Genomic DNA, 20663 nt, shown 5'->3' on the forward strand with positions numbered 1-20663 from the left:
GATTTCGCTTGGTGGGCACAGCAACCAGCACAGCGTCCGTCCCCGTCTGATGGGGTTGCTGTCTCCCGTCCCCCTCTCTCCCCACAGAATCTACTTCTTGCTGCCCGCCCCTCCCCCCCGCCCCCGCCGGTATCTCGGCTCCATCCTGGGTTGTGGGTCAAGTGGACACTCATCAACCGTTCATTCCAGCCCCGCCCCTGGCATCTGCATGACGCTGGGGCGGGTCTGAGGTTCTGGGCGTTTCTCTTAGGGCTTGGGGCTGCTAATACCGCCTCCTGGAGAATATAAGATGATGATGCCTTTGATGTGCTACTGATTGGGGGGGGGTGTCGCCCCACCTGCCCACACCCACACATGTTGATAAGAAAGGGGAGGTGCCTTTACTCAGAGTGCTGGCCATCTGGGGGGACGGTGGCCTCAGAGTTCCCCGTAAACCACCTCTGATGATTCTTCTAGGACATGAAACTTGTAAACAGAAACTGAGGAAATCTCAAATGATCATTAAGTTGGGGGTCAGGTCTGCCACATTCTTGCCCTGGAGGTTTTCTGTCTTAGCCACATCCATGGCTTATGGAAGTTCCTGGGCCAAGGATGGAAACCGGCATATACCGTAGCTACGGCAACCCTGGATCCTTAACCCAGTGCCCCGGGCTGGGGATCGAACCTGCACCTCCGCAGGGACCCAAGCCGCTGCGGTTGGATCCTTAACCCGCTGCGCCACAGCGGGACGTCCTAGATGGTTCCTGTTCACACAGTCTGGTCATGAAGTTTGTCCGGAAGATGACCAAAGGGGAAGCTAAGGAAGCGATGGGGTCACCTGTCACCCTTCATTTCTGCTTCCTCGATCTGCGGAAGGAACCGACAGGTTAAGGCAGGTATTGTGTGATTAAACGATTTGAAAGGTGGGAGTTCCCTCTGTGGTGCAACAGAATCAGTGGTGTTTCTGGAGCCCTGGGACGCAGGTTCGATCCCTGGCCGGGTTAAGGATCCAGCATGGCAGCACCTGCAGCATAGGCTGTAACCGTGGCTCAGATCTGATCGCTGGCCTGGGAATGCCTTATGTCTCAGCAGCCAAAAAAGAAAAAAACAGAAGAAAAAAAAAAAAAGATTTGAAAGGTGCGCTTGGGCCAGAGAAGAATAAAACGTGGAAATGCCTGGTTGAAAAATGAGTTACAGTGTAGCTTCGCTGAAGTGACAGCAAAAGGGGCTTCTTGCTGAGCATGCTTTCCTGCAGAGAGCTGCTTAAACGTGGCCCACGGGCGCACAGCAAGGGCTTTGTGTCTGCAGTCAGGACGGTTTAATTCTACCCCCGTCTACTCTTACCCACCCCCACTGACTGATTCCAGAAGGTCCTCTCCGGTCAGCGGCACGTCCTCTGCTTTGCTCTGGTCCTGCCTGAAATGATGATGCCAACAGGGGGAATTAACTCTCCTCCAAGGAGGGCATGTATCTCTGACAGAGCCCAGCCGGTGCCTGTCCCTGCCTATGGCCTTGGCAGTGGCAGAGGACCCCTAGCTGGCCCCTTAAAGGCCCCTCCTGCCACTTCACCGCAGCAACCAGGGGCTGCTGTCAAGCTTTGCTTGTTTGAAAAGTGTTATTCTGAGTGGAGAGACAAATCCAGGGCCAGCTGGACTTCCTTGGTGTTTCAACCTTCGGAGCCCTAGCTCGCGGCCCTCGGCCTCCTCCGTTCAGGCTGTCCTTCCTGGGTCAAGGTCCCCCAGCGTTTCCCTCAGGGCGTAGAAACATGTGCCTTCACCTGTTTCCCATGACAGCATCTTGATGTTTTGCCGCCTCGAGTACAGCCTGATGGGTCTTGGTCCACAGCACAAAGCAGTATTTCATGGGGACGATGCCATTTGAAAACCCCCAGGCACGGTTTGGGTGGCAGAGGCTGGCAGAGACACAGACAGCACATACAACAGCCGTGAGAGGCCAGGGCGCCGCTCCATGTACCTTTATGTGGGTCTTTTGAGCGCGTCGTAAAGGCGTCGGGGGTGACGTGAAACGAGCCTCTTGTGTTAGGACGGATGTTCTCAGAAGCGGTTTTTTTTTTCCAGAACATCCGACCTCTTTACTGAATGCAGCTTAACAAGCCTCAGGGCCGGGGTGTCTGTCCTCACTGGGGTCTGTGCTTCTGAAAGGCCAGTAGAAGGAAAAATCCCCCTCGTCCGGACTCGGGAGAGGCGACACCCCAAATCCCTCACGAGAAGCGGTCTTGATGCAAACAGCAAGAGGATTTTTATTCCAAGCGCGCTGGGGCCCACAGTCGTAGGCCACGCAGGGGTAGAGGACTGCGGCCCCGAGTGCGGAACCGGGACAGCTTTTGTGGGGTTCACAACAAAGCCTGTGCATCGCAAACCAATCATTTTAAAACATCGAGAGCCCGCGCTCCGTGGACCAATCATTTTAAAAATAGCTCCGGAGGTCGCATCTGCGCGGGCTCCTGGGCAGAGTGACAGATTGCAGTTGAGAAAGGTCACTAGGGCTTTCAATGTGTAATCAATTCTTCTATGGCGCTAGTCAGTTTTACAGAATCCAGATAAGCGATTAGTCAACTCATTTCCTGTTATCTTACTTAAGCCAGGATAGCAGGCCCTGGAACAATAGGAAGTGTGACCTTCTTCCTATTTACTGGCAGGGAACAGGGTCTGGAATTCGGGGGCATTTAGAGCTTTTTATTAACTTCCTGGGTTCTGGGAGGGTTAGGTTGCATTTTCATCCTTTCACTTCCATCTCTGTAACCTGCCTGGGGTGATGCAGGGAGGCCCCCCCCGGCACCAGGACCCCCGAGTGCTTTGTCACTGCAACCCCAGCCCTGGCATTCGTCTCGATTTTTCTGGGAGGAAGGCAAGAGCGAGCTGGATTTAAGACTCACCTGAGGACCGTGCGTGGGCAGAAGGGCAGGGGAGGGACCTGCACGGGTCAAATGATTCAGCCTGGATTGTGGATGCTCGTCCCCCGGCCTCCAGACAGCTCGCTAACAGTACCTGTTGCACGTGGTGTCACATTCCCCGCGTGATCGAGCTCTGTCCAGCCGCTTCCTACCCTTCCGGCATCTTACAGAACAGCCCCTGTCGGCAGCTCCCTCTCGCAGGCCCAGAGCATATATGCAAAGTGATCGACTCGCTTATACAAGAGTCTCTTGCTGTGTTCAGAACAGCCTTGTCCAGCTTCTGCTGGCTTCTGTCCTGCAGGCCAGCTTGTCCCGTAGACACATCAGAGCCCAAGGCACCAGATTTGGTGGCCTGCCGTGACTTAGTTGGCTACACAGACATGGCCCCAGTGGGGCCCTCGGGGTGAGACAGAGACTTGGCCATGTTCACAGTGTGATGGGCTGTGTTGTGTCCCCCAATATCCTGACCCCCAGCACCCCACTGGGACCGTACTTGGGGAGGGGGATCTTTAAAGAGGTGATGAAGGTAAATTGAGGTCACGGGGGTGGGGCCCAATCCCCCAGGACCGGGGTCCTTAGAGGAAGAGGAGGTCAGGACACAGACACGCACAGAGGGATGGCCCTGCGAGGACACGGGGGGCAGACGGGCGTCCACACGCCCAGGAGAGAGACCTCGGGAGGGAGCAGCCCTGTCCACCCCTGGGGCTCAGACGCCAGCCTCCAGGACGGGGGACAAGGCTGTCTGCTGTTTAAGCTGCCCAGGCTGTGGTGTTTGTTACAGCAGCCCGAGCGGACTCATACGCACAGACCCAGGGTCTCCCGTGGCCCATGCGGCCGGGGGGGGGGGCTGCTGCTCCATTTCTAGGGCCCCGTGTGCCTCCCCCGGTGTCCGGGTTTTCAGCCTCTGGTCTCCCAGAACAGCTACACGTCATGCTGACCACTTAGGAGAGTGGGACTCGCTCTTCATGGTCAGCGTGAACTTGACCAGGAGCTCGGCCAGCAGAAGGGCTGGAGTTCCGTGCGGCTTAACCGCACAGCGGCCACAGCTCAGGGGTTTTGCCTCGTTCGATGAGATGACGAGTTCCCAGCCCATGTGGGGCCGAGCAGGCCCCAGAAATGGCAGCTCCCACCATCCTGGTCCTGGTCCTGGTCCCGACCCAGCCCAGACCTGGCTTTCCTGCTGGGTTCCATCATCCTGATGGCACTTTGTGTTCCGTGCGGTTCGGCTCCATTGGCAGCTACTAAGCTGCAGGTCTGGTGATGGCAAGAGAGGGACAAAGCCAGTCCTCACGCAGCATCTCACACTCAGGGTGGGGTAGGGAGGCGGTCGGTGGCGCCTGCGGATTGAGAGAGAGAGGGCGGGGCCGTGGCCTGGAGAAGGCTGCGGACGCTTACCTGGCTGAGGGCGCCTCCCTCGTGGGGACGCTGAAGCGGCCTGCAGGCGTCCCAGAGCTTTCTGGACGCCGGGCTGCCCCAGACTCCTGACATCAAGGAGGGGTCGGTCACCACCCCCATCTCACGGACAGAGTGTGTGCTTCTCTGCCCTGTCGGCAGCCCGCCCTCCCCGGACCACCCGACCCCGCGATGAGGGCTCTGCTGGGGGTGGGGGAGCAGCCCTCTGACAGGCCTCTTGGAGAGGCCTTGCGTCTTCTCGCAAGTATCCTGCATCCTAAGCCACCAGCTCAGCCCAGACGCACCGGGAGGTCTCAGAAGGATCCGATGTCACAGCAGGAGACCAGGGAGTGACAGGTACCACGGCTACCTGTCAGTCAGGGGAGGGGGGACCATTGTGAAGCTAAGAACACTCCGCCTCACCTCCCAGGAGGCCAGAGAAATGCGGGGTGGTGGCACTGTGACCCACAGGCTGGGCGGGAGGGGGCGGGGGCAGCCGGATGAGCGTGGGTGGTCCGTGGGCAGTGGGTTCAACTCAGGGAGCTCAGGGGTCAGTTCGGGCTGAGGCGGCCACAGGGAGGGCACGTCCTGGGCCCTCTTGGGAGGTGTGTGTGCGACTTCAGCTGGCAGATGAGGACGCTCAGCTGCGGGCACAGGTGCCCAGGAGTGCATGTGACCTGTCATTCCAGAGGGTGGCCCGTGAATGTTTGGGCATTGTTAGAGTGTGTGTGTGTGCTTGTGTGTATGTGTGTTTGCATTTGTGTGTTTTTATGTGTTCATATACAGGTGCCTGTGTGTCTGTGTGTTTTGTTTATGTGTGTTTATACACACGTTTGTGTGTGTGTGTGTGTGTGTGTGTGTGTGTGTGTGTGTGCCAGTGCATGCGTGTATGGGGCCTGGGCACGGGCAGAGGCAGGCATTGGGCACTGACAGGCGGGATATGGGAGCACTTGGCTTGAGAGGGGACCCTGTGGCTGCTGGGAATCGGGTTGTGTTGGGTGAGCTCAGCACAGGGGCTAAGAGCAACCCGGGGAGAGAGGACGGACGCTGCTGGCAGCAGTGAGGGCCAGACCGAGACTCGAGCACTGCAGGCGGTGGCGCAATCCAGACGGATCTAGAAGTGCAGGGCAAGGCAGAATCGAGAACTCCTCATGGGAGGAGGTCCTGCCCCTGAGATGGGGAGGGAGATGTGGGGAGGGCACCTATTTGGGGGGGGGGCTGGGTTCTTAGGTCAGGTGTCTGTGAACAGCCCGCCCTGGAGTTACTCAGCTGTGGCCGGGTACCCTGTTCCCTGCGTCCTACTGCCCTGTGAACTCGGCTTCGTGCTCAGCACCTTCCTTTGTCCCCAGAGCCCAGCGGCTGTTCCACCGCTGTAGGCTGATGAGCTGGTTCAGAGCTTCTTTTCAGCCTTGGGAATTCGCACCGGGGTAAAAAACCTTTGTTTGATGTGCTTTGTTGTAAAAACCTTTGTTTGAAGTGCTCTGTTGTTCCTCGGAGGCCTTTCTTTGGTCCACCCTCCCGGGAGCCCAGCCCGAGGTGGCGGGAAGGACGCCCCGTTCGCGGCTCTCCTCTGCTCTTGCCCAGAGATGCAGCGGTGGCTCACCTGCCCAGCCCCACGTGCCTCGAGCTTTGTCACTGTCTATTTTTAAAAGCATCTCAGAGCCTAGCGTCTACTTCTTTGAAAAAAATTATACAGCGTCTTTCAAACCCTCTCCCTCACGGTGGAGGTTAAACGCGTTCGCCCTTGTAGCTGCCAGCGTTCAACCCTGGGGCAGACTGACAGGTAATTGGGACATCTGAACAAAGGCAGCGGTCCACAAAGGACCTGGGCGGGAAGAGCCTCTTCCGTTTTCTCGGTGACTGTCCCGTGTCTTAAAATTTGCGCTGAGGGGCCATGGGCGGCTGTGGAGAGGAAATCACGCGTCCGTCAAACAGCGAGGACTCGGGAACCAGGCTGAGGTTGAACTTCCACCAATTCCTGGACATGCGACCTTGAGGTGGTTGCATGACTCTTGGAGGCTCAGCTTCCCCATCTGGGCATGGGAATAATGATACTTATATTATAATTTAAGAACATATTAAGTATAGTTACTGATGCAGTCGTCATGTTATATCCATACTCATGACTACAGTAATACTTGGCATTCACAGTTGTGACGAAGGTAAGCTCAGTTAGCACAGTTTCTGGCGTATTAGGAGTCGGTCAGTGTCACCCGTGACTGTGGGACCATCGTGGCCATTGCATCAGCGTCCGGTTCACCGTCACCGTCGCCAACAGCCCTGTCAGCACCACCAGCACCCTCCTCACCGCCTTCACCACCATCAACCTCCCCATAGCGCCAGCATCACACCCCTCCAAGCTCTGAGCTCCTTAAGGGGCAAGAACCCTTCTCTTCTGGGGGGGACGCAGTTCAACCCGTAACGGCGTTATTATCTGTGTTCAATCCGATCCTTAAAACATCCCCACAAGTTATGAGGTTGCCATGGTTTCCATCACAGAAGCTGGAGTCCTGGGTTGCTAAGTTTGCCCAGGATCACAAGCTTAGCGTATGCAGTTGGCCCACAAACCCAAGCCTTTCTGACCACCAAGCTCCTTCTTCCAGAAGTTTCTCAGTGGGGGCCTCTTGGCATTTTTTGGAGCAGGGGGTTTCTTTGTGCACGGCTGGCCTGTGCACCACACGGTCTCAGCATCCCCAGCCCTGTCCACTCAGTGATAGCGGACACCAGTCTCTGGGCTCCTCTACAGATGCCACACAGATCCCCGGGAGGTGACTCCCAGACTGTGCTCTGCTCACCTGCTGGTGGGATCCTTTCTGTTGGCTGAGGTGAGGGATGGGGGGCCTCAGGCCCTCTTTGGAGGCTGATATCCAAGGGAGCTTGAGTTTGGGTGCCCGTGTCATGGGAGACAGAGGTCGCAATGATTCTCCAAGCAGGAATTGTCCCACTTGCTCACACCTGCTCACGCTTGCTTGCGGGGTTGGGGTCTTCAGATGTTCTTCTCACTCAGCCAGGGGTGGTTGGGGCTGTGGCTGGCAGTCCCTGAAGGGCACAGCTGGCCCCGACCCCCCCTCAGCCCCAAGAGGTGCTCTCATCTTCCCTGTGGGTTCAGCCTTCACCCCTGGGGAGGGACAGACACGTTCAGGCGCACGGGGTGGGGTTTCCCAGCAGCGGGGTCCGGGCTGCCCGCTGAACCAACCTCATTGTCTGGAGTAGCAGGGTCATCTTACCAGCAAGGAGGAGCTCAGCCGAGGCGGAGGCTCAGGAAGATACGAGATACGGCCTCATGCATGTACTTGGGCGCACAGAATCCACCTGCGGAAAATTGACTTCAGCCCCACAGCCAGTAGAGCTCGCAGTTTCTGAATGCTTCTACTGCGACCCAGCTCTTGTTGAGGCTCTGATGATGAGAGTTTTAACTGGATAAGAGTTAGAAGTCAAGGTCAGAAGCGGATCTGGCCTCCCGCGTGTGCTCCTGGCTGGCGGGCGAGTCTCACAGCAGGGACTGGGAGCGTGACCAGGTCGTGTCTGTCCGGTTCCTAGCGGCGCTGCTGTGTTTTTGAAAAGTGTCCCTGATTGGTTTGCAGGTGCTATCCATACTGCGTTACTTTTTCAAAAATTAACTTTCATGACGAGTGATAGGCTTTCAGAAGCAAGCCGTTTTTCCCAACTGCCTTCCTTTGTGGCTCGGGAGGGCTGGCATCAGTGTTTTTACAGCTGTAGGTTCCGGGTCAGGCAGGAGGGGCACAGTCCCTTGTGCCCTGGGCGTTCCTATCGGGGTGGTTGCCAGAGGCCGTGCCCCTCTGCGTCTGAGGTGTCAGATGAGACAGTCAGGCCACACTGCAATTTGCTCGAGCGGTGGTCGTCTGTTCCCTGGCCCGGCTGGAACAGCATCACCTCGAAACTGGTGAGAAATACGGCTTCTGGGCCCGACCCAGAGCCGCTGCCTCCGACACTCTGCGGGGAGCGGGAGGGGTGACAATCCGTGTTTTAACAAGTGTGGACGTTTGAGAAGCCCCACATAAGTGAGAGAGCTGCCCGAGGTGGTTGAGAGAGCAGAGCTGGGGGTGAGCGGGGAGGCCACGGAGACAGCGAGTGAACCTGCGCTTCCGCTCGAATGGTCACCAAAGCGCCGAGAAGGTCTTACTCTTTCACCCTGAACAGCCGGGGGCTCCAGGGCGCAGCGAAGCTCTCAGGACGGAATGGAAGCCCCTCTGGCATCTCCAGCCACGTGCCCAGGTGGCCTCCTGCGTCACTAACCAGGTGTCTTTGTCCCTCCACTGCAGAAGTGCATTCGATTTAACCCGGATGCCACGGTGTGGGTTGCAAAGCAGCGGATTCTGTGTTCGCTGAACCAGAGCCTGAAGGACATTCTGAACTACGGGCTGTTCCAGCCGGCGAGCGACGGGCGCCACGGCAAGTTCCTGGATGAGGAGCGGCTTCTGCGGGAGTACCCGCAGCCCACCGGCAAGGGCATCCCCTCGCTGGAGGTACGGGTCCCGCCTACAGCCTGGGCACGGGCGGGGAGGACACCCCCCAGCTCCACTCTTAAACAAGTGGGGAGTTCCCGTTGTGGCGCAGCGGGTTAAGAACCCGACACAGTGTCCGTGAGGATGCAGGTTTGATCCCTGGCCTCGCTCAGTGGGTTAAGGATCCCATGTTGCTGTGGCTGTGGTGTGCGCCTGCCACGGCAGCTCTGATTCAACCCCCTGGCCTGGGACCTTCCATATGCCGCAGGTGCAGCCGTAAAAGAAATTTAATTTGCTGCCTTGAGGTTACAGCTAATTTGATTGTGATTGGTGGGCTGTTGTGCGTTTTTAGCCATTTGTTTTCTCACTGTGGATTTGATGACTCTGTTGGAGAGACACGTGGGTGGGAGCAAACCACGGGCCTCACCCCAGCTGGTGTCACCAAGACCTGTGAGCCCTGAGGGTGCAGGATGGGGCTCCTTCTGCCTCCCCAAATCAGACTTCCTCCCCTGGGCACAGGGGAGCCAGAGGCCACCCTGCTCTTAGCGGAAGCATGATGCCCAGTGGACTCTTTGAACTGCTGGGGCCAGTCATGTGCTCTTGGGGCTGCCTCCCGAAGTGCAGGGCACGTGTCCAGGGCAGCCCTACGCCCACGGAAAGCGTGCCCAGTCCCTGCCCTTGGGACCCCGAGTTTGCCACACCCCAAGATCCGGTGTTTCCACGTGATCTGTTGAGACAGCGACACAGGAGAGGTGGCAGTGTGGGCGTGTCTACTACTGCCACACCTGTCACTGTTGTCAAGTGGTGACATCCGTGTCTGCTTTGTCAGCAGCGAGAGCCTGGGAGGGTGGAACCACAGGTGGCATCTGGGCCATTGAGGGGGTGACTCTGAGGTCGGAGGCATCGCGGACCAGGGCGGCTCCTCGTCTGCACGCTCCTGGGTCTGCCAGTGCCATCGAGGCTGAGGTTTGGGGATCCCCGTTCAGGTGGATCGTGTAGGACCAGGGAGAAGAGTTGCCATGGCAGAAAAGGCCAGGTGCCACTGGGGAGTCACGCGACTTCCTGTTCTGACCTTAGTTTGCTCGTCTGTGAAATGGGGATTCGTTGGAGTTCCCTGGTGGCTCAGCGGGTTAAGGACCTGGCGTTGTTACTGCTGTGGTGCAAGCTCCCTGGCCTGAGAACTTCTTCATGCTGCAGGCACATCCAAAAAAAATGGGAACCCATGGAAAAGCCCTTGGTTGGAGATCTGCTCGGAACCAGCCCTCCCTTGGTGGGGGGTGGGGGCCCGTGCACAGGACCGTCCTGCCGGGTCGTCCGCTGGGCAGGGCTGAGCCGGGCCCGGAGCTGGACTCACCGGGCCGGCGTGGATGGGCGTTCTCTGCCTTGGATGATTTCAGTAAGACACGGCGGCTGCTTAGGGAACACGGAGACAAGAGCAGAAAAAGGCGTTTGTGCTTCTGAGCCTACTTCCCTCTGTAGCCACAAGCCGTGAACCTGCGGCTCCGGGAAGGATCTTCTCTGCTCCCGTCCGGGGTGTTGTGGACTCTTTCTTTTTTTTTTTTTGCTTTTTAGAGCCACACATGCAGCATATGGAGGTTCCCAGGCCAGGGGTTGAATTAAGGAGCTGCAGCTGCCGGCCTGCACCACAGCCACAGCAACACGGGATCCAAGCCTCATCTGCGACCTACACCGCAGCTCATGGCCACGCCGGATCCTTAACCCACTGAGCGAGGCCAGGGATCGAACCTGTGTCCACATGGATACAGTCAGATTCATTAGCTGCTGAGCCGCAGAAGGAACGCTGCAGGATCCTAAAACGGGCTGCGTCCTCTCCCGCCAGGTGGACCCTGCCGTTCACGTCGGCACACTTCATCCAGGAGCTGCTCGGCCTGTGTGTCACGGGACTTCCTGATTTCACTGGTTTATTTTGGCACTTAAATCAAGTTGGAGTTCCCGCTGTGGCACAGTGGAATAAGAATCCAACTGCAGTGGCTCGGGTTGCTTTGGAGGTGCAGGTTCAATCCCCAGGCTGGTGCAGTGGCTGCAGCTGTGGCTTGGATTCAGTCCCTGGCCCAGGGAGCTTCCATAGGCTGCGGGTGTGGCCATAAAATTAACAAACAAACATAAATTGTTTAGGTCTGTGCCACCAAGGAATTTTGTCTGCTGCGGGATGGCTGTCTGGTTTGGAGCAGAGTGGAGAGAACAATAAAAAGCTACTGCTCTGGATCGACTCTCAGGCTTAGCCTGCCCCTGCCCTGAGCCTGCCTCTCACCCCCATCCCCCGCCCAGCAATGGGGGGCAGGGGTGCAGATAAGACAGCTTCTGCCCAGCACCTGTTCTGTGCCAGGAAGCTCAGGTTCAATCTTGGGGCCACCCTGGGAGTTTGTGTTTAGATCCCCACGCGACGGACAAGGAGACTGAGTTTGAGACTCGGGGGTGGGGGTGGGGGTGGGGGTGGGGGCGTCCAGCCCAGTTGCTGAGCTGCTGGGACAGTGGGAGGGGGGCTGGAATTGGAGCGATGTCTCAGCCTGGAATCCTAGTGACTCCCAGCTCACCAGCATCCTTCCCCAACCCGCCGTGGTGCCTCTGCTACAGTAGCGGCCAGGCGCCCTGGGAGGGGAGGCGGCCTCAGGCGAAAGGCGCTGGGGGTGGGGAAGCAGCCCGCGCCCCAGGGCTCCCTCCTGGGCACCATCGCTGCACCTGCGCAAGGTGCCCCTCTGGTCCCAGGACGTCTCTTCTAGTCTAGAGGAGGCCCTGCCGTTTGGGGCAGTGAGTCTACGCGCCGGGGTCCCAGGCGGAGGCTGCAGGCTGAGGGCGGGGCGTCGCCAGGCTGGGGCTTCTCACGCGAGTTAAATAAAGTTGGTGTCGAGGACACAGGAGGCATGTAAAGCGGGTTCGGATTCTTGTTTCTTTTTTGTGACTTTCTCTTTTTTCAGTGGCACCCTTGCCGCCTAGGGAAGTTCCCGGGTTAGGGGTCAAATCAGAGCCGCAGCTGCCAGCCGACACCACAGCCACAGAAACACGGGATCTGAGCCGCATTTGTGACCTACAGCCCAGCTCACGGCAACACTGGATCCTTAACTCACTGATCGAGGCCAGGGATCGAACCTGCGTCCTCATGGATACGAGTCGGGCCCTTAATCTGCTGAGCCACAATGGGAACGCCTCCGTTTGTGACTTTCTGGCCAGAAGGGCAGCAGAATCTCAGCAGAAGCTGCTCTTCCTCGGTCAGAGTCTGCAGTGTAACAGGAGTCGTTTATTTCACTCCGGAAGGGTGGGTAGGGCGCCCCCTCCAGGGGGGAAATAGCCACGGACAAGGCAGGTTCTTTCCTCTCAACAGCCCGGTGAAGTATTTACCCGGTTTTCTCTTGTTCTTGTGTCTGTGCCAGTTTCGCTACAAGAAGCGGGTGTATAAACAGTCCAACCTGGACGAGAAGCAGCTGGCCAAGCTGCACACCAAGGTGAGCGAGAGGTGGCCGTCGCGAAGGCATTCTGGGCGGTGACCTCATCTTCAGAGGGCAGGCAGCTCCGGGCAGAGGGTTCCCCTTGCTGCCGCCGGGCCCCACCGCACACCGCGCCGTCTCCTCCCGGGGGAGGCAGGCCCGTGAGGTGCCTGCGCAGAAGGGAAGCAGGGTCCCGGAGAGGGGAGGCTGGAGCCCTGCCTTCTGCTCCCCTCCTTCTGGGAGTTTCCCGGAGGAGAGGTGGCTGTTCCAGCTGAGCCATTGCTGCCACAACAGGGACAGCACTGAAGAGGTTTCTGCTGCGGCCACTCTGGTGGTTAAAGGCTGTTTAGACGACCTGCGTGGAGCTGAGACGCACGCGGGCAGCCAGGGAGAATTTCGGGCCCCACAGGACACCCGACTCCTCTGGCACTGGATTCCGCCTGGACAGGGATGTTTAGACTCCGAGCCTGGCACTTCCGAGTTTGGGTTTTTCATCTTGGTTTGGTTTGGTTTTTTGGCCACACCCATGGCATGCAGAAGTTCCCGGGCCAGGGATCAAACCTGAGCCACAGCTGTGACAGTGCCAGGTCCTTAACCCCCCAGGCCACCAGGGAGCTCCCAGTTCTCCTTTTTTATTACCTCTGAGATGGAGATAAAAGCATGTTTGTGCGTCTGAAGAAAGGTCCATTAGTGAACAGCAAGGAAGCTGTCAAGTGAAACGGGGTGTGTCCTTTGTCCTTGGGTGTTTGTTAATTTTTTGGTCCCAGGATGTACAGAAAGAGTTTAGTGGAGATCCAGCCTGTGTCCGTGGGCTGAAGGGTCCCAGGGCTTATTTGCGGAGGGGTGTGGGTAGAGGCGGGAAGCGGGCCACTGAGGATGTGGGATTCACCAATGGAAGCCTCTGGACGCTGCCATTCACGTCCCGCGGCCCAGGCCGTCCGCGAGATGGCCCGGAAGCCATTTCCTTGCAGAGGAGGTGGGCAGCCCGGTTGGGGATGAGGCCCTGGTCGTCTCTGTCTCATGGGGAGTAATGTCACCCTCCCCTTGAATCGCTTGGTGACCCAGCATCCCTGATTCTGCCTCGTGGTCACGGGGTTCCCCCAAGGGGGATTAAGAGCGAGTGGGGCCCCTTCGCACTCCATGGAGGCTGCCCTTTTGGAGATGAGGGGCTTTGGGCCTTGCTCACCAGAGGTGGAGTGGGGCAGCAGGGCTGCACCTGGAAACAGTGGTTTTTCAAAGCAGTCTGGGTGGCTCATCCTTTTTAAAAAAATTTTTACTTATTTATGCATTTATTTTTGATTTAGTGTTATATCAATTTCTGCTGTACAGCAGAGTGACCCGTCACACATATACACACATTTCCTGTCTTAATTACCCTCCATCCTGGTCTCTCCCAGGAGACTGGATAGAGTTCCCTGTGCTGTGCAGCAGGGTCTCATTGCTTATCCATTCTACCTGTAACAGTTTGCATCTCCTAACCCCAAACGCCCCATCCATCCCGCCCCCTCCCCTCCCCCTTGGCAACTACGAGTCTGTTCGCTGTGTCTGTGAGTCTGTTTCGTTCTGCAGATAGGTTCGTTTGTGCTCTGTTTTAGATTCCCATCTAAGTGATATCATATGGTGCTTTTCTTCCTCTCGCTGACTTACTTCACCTAGTATGAGGATGTCTCGTTGCATCCACCTTGCTACGAATGGCATCATTTTCTCTTTATGGCTGAGTAATATTCCATTGTATGTCTGTACTATATCTTCTTAATCCAATCCTCTGTTAATGGACATTGAGGTTGTTTCCGTGTCTTGGCTCCTGTGAATAGGGCTGCCGTGAACACAGGGGTGCAGGTGTCATGCTTTTGAAAGTGAAGGTCCTGTGACTCTCAGCAGAGACAGGGATGATGGGAGATGTCCAGAACATTCATCCAGGACAGGCCGATTGCATTTGCCACCCACTGGCTTCCAGGCATGGCCCTGGGGTTCCAGACGCAGAACGACTCTGCCGTGGGGCCCGGGGAGGCAGGCAGCGGACCTCGTCGGGAGCCTTCCCGTGGCTCTGGAGGCACGTTCCTCTGTAAAGACAGGCTGGTTTTCCCCTTTCTCTTTAGGCCAATCTGAAAAAATGCATGGATCACATCCAGCATCGGTCGGTGGAGAAGATTGTCAAGATGCTGGAACGCGGCCTGGACCCGAATTTCCATGACCTGGAGACTGGAGGTGAGACTTCAGGCCACCCCACTGAAGTGTAGGTTCAGGGAGAAAAAGTGATTCTGTCCTTCAGATTACAGCGCAGGCACAGCCTCGTGCTTTACTAGGGTTTTAACGTGTTTTTTCCCTCCTCTGGGATCTCGAGTTTGCTCCGCAGAATCTCCAGCAGCCAGCACGTGCCTGGCACAGAGCAGGTGCTCAGAGCTCACCTGAGTTGAGTGAGCGAGTGAATGAGTGACCACACGGGGGCGCTGTCGTGCCAGTCCTGGGAGAATGAGTGACCACACGGGGGCGCTGTCGTGTCAGCCCTGGAAGAAGTACACACAACATGCGCATGCGTGTGTATCCATGTCTTGGCCCCGCTTCCTGGAAACCAAGTCCGTGGGGTCTCTGATCACATGGGGGGTAAAACCTTACCGGGCTCTCAGCCTCGCCCTGCTGACACTAGGGCTGGACAGTCCTTTCTTGTTGCCAACAGACACTCGTTTTTATTTACTTGTATCTTTTCTCTTTTTGTTTCCAGTTTTGTTGAAGCACAGTTGACACAAAACCTTGTATTAGTTTTAGGTGTACAACAGAATGATTTGGCGGGTAAATATAACGGGAAATGATCAGACGCAGTGCATTTAGTTAAACTCCCCCCCCAACCTGTAGTTAGGCTTTTTTTTTTTTTTTTTTCTGGTGATGAAAACTTTTAGGATCTGCTCTCTTAGCAACGTTCAAGCACGTGACTCCGTATCACTAACTGTAGGCGTTGCGCTGAACGTGACATTGCCAGGACTTACCTTCCAACTGGAAGAGTTGGTACCTTTTGATCCCCGCCCTGCCCCACCCGGCTCACTCGCCCCCATCTCCTGCCTCTGGTAACCACCAGTCTGTGCAGTTTCTCTGAGTTCAGTTGTTTTAGATGCCATGGGTGAGTGAGCTCATTGGCGTCTGTCCTCTCCCTGACTCACTTCACACGGCATCGTGCTCTCAGGGTCCAGCCACAGTCTTGCACGTGGCGGGATTTCCTTTTTCAGGGCTGAATATCATTCCAACGTGGGGCTGGCAGCTCTTTAAGGTAGGGGGTTGTCCTGTGCGTCGTAGGATGTTTGCAGCATCCCTGTCCTTCACCTTCAAATGCCAGCAACACTCCCTGCCCAGCTGTGGCCACCAAAGGTGCCTCCAGACATCGCACAATGTCCCTGAGGTGGGACGTGCCGTGTGAGCCTGTGCTGAGGTTAGGCTGCCATGAGAGCCGCGAGTGGCTCAGGTGAGGGTCTCCATGGCAACCCAGAGCGTTCGCCCAGGCAGGCAGGTTATGCTGAGCTGAGAGCGTTCATTCCTCTTGGACTCGTGAGTGGGGGCCGCCCTCCCCCGTCCCCTTGGGGTGGACGAACCCATCCTGTGCCATCGTCACACACCTGCGTCCAGCTCGCAGTCACCGAACCCACACCCGATGTGCTCGTTAGCTAAAGAATGAGTGTTCTCATCCTTTGTGGGGGCTCCTCCGAGCCCCGAGGCTGGGGGCAGGGCCACCCTGTGCTCATCCGGCCGTGCACGGGCGGCTGCACCGTCGATGCCGTCTCCTAAATGTAACCGTGAGCCACGTGAGAGCAGGGCCGCCAGCGGCTGAGCTTCGGTGCCCGAGATGCCAAGGGACAGAACAGCTCACGTGTGTGCTTGGAGGGGGCAGAGCACGTGTGAGGGACGAGGCAGCGTGGGCGGGGGCCGAGCACAGAGGCCTGGCTGAAGATGAGCAGGTACCAGCCCAGGCGGACCCTTGGGGAGACAGGGAGGCCGAGAGTCTGTGTGCAGGGGACGAGGACAAACTGGGCTCCCGGGCGCCCTGACCAGGCGGAGTGAAACACAAGGCCGAGGTGGGGACCCTGCGAGGAAGACGCCTGGCCGTCCCTGCGGGGAGCCTGACTTCCAAGGTCAGGAGTGATGGGGCGAGGGCCCAGGGCCGGGAGAAGGGTGTGTGGCGGGTGGGGGCACGTGGCCCCTGCAGAGAGTCTGGCCGGGGGCCGGGCAGCTGTGGGGCTGCTTTGTCCGCAGGGGCAGCAGCCTTGGGGCAGGCAGCAGAGGTGGAGCCCATGCTCAAGTGCTCAAGCAGAAGCTCTGAGCACCTGGGCGGGGTGACACGCAGAGAGCAGTGGTTCTGGCCCCTCAGTCTGCAGGCTGCTCTGAGCTCTGTCACCCGGGCTGGCTCCCAGCTTGTGAGGGAGCTGGGGGGGAGGTGCTCTGTCCATCACGACAGTGTAGCTCCAACACGTAGGCTTTTTGGCCAACGGGTCCGGGACTCCTGAGCGTGGACTTGGGCCCTCAGGGGCAGTGGCGGACCTTTGGCCTGGGCTCCTGCCGGCCTGGTATGTTCTGGATTCCACGCGTTCGATGGCTGTTATTCCAGGACCGACCCTGCCTTAGCTTCTGGCAGCGCAGCAGCACAGACCTCAGGGTAGCCGGTTTCTCTTGGCCCCGCCTGGAGTGAAAGCCACAGCCCTTGTGGCGATGGACAGTGTCAGTGTGACAGCAGTGACAGCCAAGCAGCAGGGACCCGGGAAGGATAAGACCGAGGCCAGACCTTGTCCACTCGGCCCAGGCCTCGGACAGACTCGGCCGGGAGCAGTGCCCCGCAGGGAAGGTGGCACGGGGTTAAGTGGACGCTGGGGTTTCCTGGACTGTCTCCATGACGACAGCCTCTGGGCCCCTGATCAGGAAGCAGCAACGCTGAGAGAAGAAAGCGGAAACTCTTTTCCCTTCTAACCCGTGTGAAGTGATAGCGCAGAACGAGGGGCAGGCGTTCCAGCAAAGGCACTGACCCAGGACGCGTCCCCGTCAGGTTGGCGGTCAAGTACAGGACAGGTGTCTCCCAGCGTCCTTGCTGCCGGCCTTCGTCCTGATCTCACTCACCCGGGGATCAACAGGGGGCAAACAGAGGGGTTGGAGGGGTTGGGTTCGGGTTTCGGTCTGGGCAGCTACATGAGGAATCATGGTTTATTTTCAGCTGCACATTTAAAACAGAATTACTGACCAGCTCGCCCTTGGTGGTTGTCAAGTGGTAGTTTTCTTCTTCGGTTTTGCTTCTTGTAGCTAATACTCTGTGTGAGACACAGCTTTCTCTGGCTCTCGCTCCCATGCTTTGAAATGAGTAGGCGTTATTTTTTAGAACGGTTTTAGGTTTATAGAAAATTCAGGAGAAAGAACAGGTTGGGGGTCCCATAACCACCTCTCCACCCCGGGCTCCCCGGTTGTAATATGTTGCATTAACATGGCTGTTCTTACACCAATGAATCAGAAGTGATACTTTTTTTTTTTGATGGAAGTTCCTGGGCCCGGGATGGAATCGGAGCCGCAGCTGCAGCACTGCTGGACCCTTTTAACCCACTGCGCTGAGCTGGGGATTGAACCCGTACCTCTGCAGCAATCCGAGCCCTTGCAGTCGGGTTCTTAACCCACCGTGACACAGGGGAGCTCTGATACCTTGTTATCCGATACCTTGTTATTGACAGACATCCACTTTACCATTCGGGCTGCCTGGCGGCTGAGCTTTAAGACCGTGTGTCAGGACCCGGATGCACCATGACAGCAGCATTGTAGGAGTTTCACTGCCGTGAAACCCCGTGCTTGTCTCTTCATCCCGCCGCCCCGACATCCTGGCAACCGTGGTTCTCTTCGCTGTGTCCATGGTTTTGCTTTTTGCAGAACACTAGGTGGTTGGAATCACACAGTGTGTGGCCTGCTCGTGTGGGCTTGTTTCACTCCCTCGTGTGCATTGATGTTTCCTCCCTATCTTTTCATAGCTTGATAGCTCCTTTTCAGTGCTGAGTAATATTCCATTGCCTGGATGAACCATGCTTTATTTACCCATCCACCTACTGAAGGGAATCTCAGTGGCTTCCAAGCTTTGACAATGATGCATAAAGCAGTTAGAAACATCTGTGTCCACGCTTTGGGGTGGGCAAAATTGACAGTGATCAGGCACATTGGGTTGTTTTTTTATTTGTTTTGCTTTTTTTTTTTTTTTTTTCATTTTAAAGGGCTGCACCCACAGCTTATAGAAATTCCCAGGGTAGGTAGGGGTCAAGTCAGAGCTGCAGTTGCCGGCCTACACCACGGCCAAGGCAACACTGAATCTTCAGCCCACTAAGCGAGGCCAGGGATCGAATCTGCATCCTCATGGACACTAGTCAGATTTGTTTCCATTGTGCCACAAGGGGAACTCTCAGTGGCTTTTTTTAAGACTAAAAAAAATACCTGCACAACGAGCCAGAGGCTAAAGGGGTGCTGTGAAGGGAGAACGTTCTGAACCAGAGGCCGAGGGCGTCCCAGCCCCCCGGCGTCACTCGCCACGTCTTGAGAATTTTCACTCATGTCCCCAGCTCGGGGGAGAAGCCAACGGCTCTGGTTGAGGGGCAGGGGGGCGACCCTGCGGGACACAGAGAAAACGCTGGCAGGGACCCAGGCTCGGTGGAGAGGCGGTGCCTGACGTCGGAGGGGAAAGGCGCACCTCCCTTCTGGCCTGTGTCCACTCCACGGGGACAGCAGCCACAGGCTGGGGACACGTGAGTGTTAGGTGAAGCGCATGACCCACGCATGCCAGCAGTCAGCCGTGGGAGAGTCTCCAGAATGTTCCTCTGTCAGCGGCACAATGGAAACTCAGGACCTGTTTTCTTCTCGTGGACCCAGAGGGAGGACAGGGCGCTGCTGTGGGGACAGTCGGTCCTGTGACCGGCTTGTCCCAGTTTTCCAGGATGACCTTGGTTTTTGTGCGAAGGGTCCACGTCCAAGAAGCCCTTGGCCCCAGACATGCTGGACCTTAGAGCGGTCCCCCAAGGAGTGACAGGGGCACTTAATAGTGACACCTGAGGCTAAACAAGGACCTACTGGGGCCGACGATGTGGCCAGGGCGTGGAGGCCCATCTGGCTCTGTCCTTGTGCTCCACGAGGCAGGTCCTCTGCGGGGCCAGTGTCCCTGGAGGAGCCGGGGGCTCTAAGAGTGGAGGTCGGATGCCAGGGGACCTCGAGGGAGGAGGCAGAGGCTGGCTGGCTTGCCCTCGGACCCCAGGACGTGGAGGCTGGCAGTAGGCTCCCTTCACACGTGCTGTGACTGGCGGGTCGTGGCTGTGACCGGGGCTGGTGCAGAGGGTCCTTGGCAGAGCTGCCCCCCCTTGACTCCAGATGCTGCGCCGTTGTCTCAGTGGCTCTGACAACCGCAGGATGTGTTTGTGTCTCAGAGACCCAGGCTGAGTTCTGTGACTTTCTCAAAAGCTACCCTGTGAGCCGCAGAATCTGGCTGGAAACCAGGCTTTGCATCCAGAGCAGAGAGTTGAATGCAGTTTCCTTCCTGAGCCTAGGACGTGCCAGGGGCCTTAAGCCCACGTGCACGGTTCTCCGGCCTCCTGGTGAGGCTCCAGGACCTGCGTGGGACGTGGCGACACTTCTGGATGGAGGGTTGCACAGGAGATAATTAAATCCAAGAGGAATGACCTGTCAAATGAAAACAAAGCAGCCCCTGTTACTCCAGCCGCCTGCCTGGTACTGTCCCGATGGAAACTTCATTGGACGATGATGAAAGTGGCAGAAAGAAACAGACTCACCCCTGGGGTCTCGCCTCGTCTCCTGTTCTGGTCGGAACCTCTGGGACAAGACGGGTGGAATTTCAAGTCCGGATAAAAAAAGTGAAACTAACGACTCAAACAAAACTTAGGGCTTTTATTTTGCGCAGTCTTCCTACACTTGAAAGCAGCCCAGGTGCGCCAGAAGCAGGGCTGTAATAAAGCGAGAGACATCTTTCAGCCCTTGAAGCGTCGTGATGAGAAGCCGGAAAGAGAATATGCATTGACTGGGCCGCTTTTGCATCTGCGATGAGTCTGGGCTTCATTTATAAGATCCAGCTTTGCCATTCATTTCTGGGCTGATGTTTGTCATCCAGGCTGAGAGGTCCCCGCAGCCAGGTTCCTGGGGAGCCCTGCCCAGCTCCCACACGGCCCAATTAGTGGGTTTCTCCGACGCCAGGTCCCTGTCCACTGATGGTGCCCTTTGGTCCACAGCCTGCTGTCCTGTCATAGCCCTGAGGGGAGTCCTGATGGGAAACGCCCCAGAAATAGCAGCACCTTGGGGACACAGACCTGGGACCCTGTGAACATCCGTCTGCAGGGGGTCCGAGACGCACAAATGACCCAGTGCCGTGGGGTCAGCCTGAGGGCCGAGGAGCCAGCGGCTCCAGAGATGTCTGGGGGCCTCTGGCCTTTGGGGTGCAGTCCTTGATACAAAGGCGTCTTTTTT

General features: G+C 57.3%; 1 protein-coding gene across 1 annotated transcript in view; it reads left to right on the forward strand.

Moving 5' to 3' along the window:
* The window catches only part of SHANK2 (SH3 and multiple ankyrin repeat domains 2), a 499107-nt gene that overhangs the window by 72148 nt on the left and 406296 nt on the right, over positions 1 to 20663 (forward strand). The window contains 3 exon segments of the mRNA XM_021082645.1: positions 8569 to 8772; positions 12141 to 12212; positions 14294 to 14402. Coding sequence (XP_020938304.1) covers positions 8569 to 8772; positions 12141 to 12212; positions 14294 to 14402 — 385 coding nt within the window.

Source organism: Sus scrofa, chromosome 2 (genome assembly GCF_000003025.6).
Source record: "Sus scrofa isolate TJ Tabasco breed Duroc chromosome 2, Sscrofa11.1, whole genome shotgun sequence".
Classification (NCBI taxonomy): Eukaryota; Metazoa; Chordata; class Mammalia; order Artiodactyla; family Suidae; genus Sus; species Sus scrofa.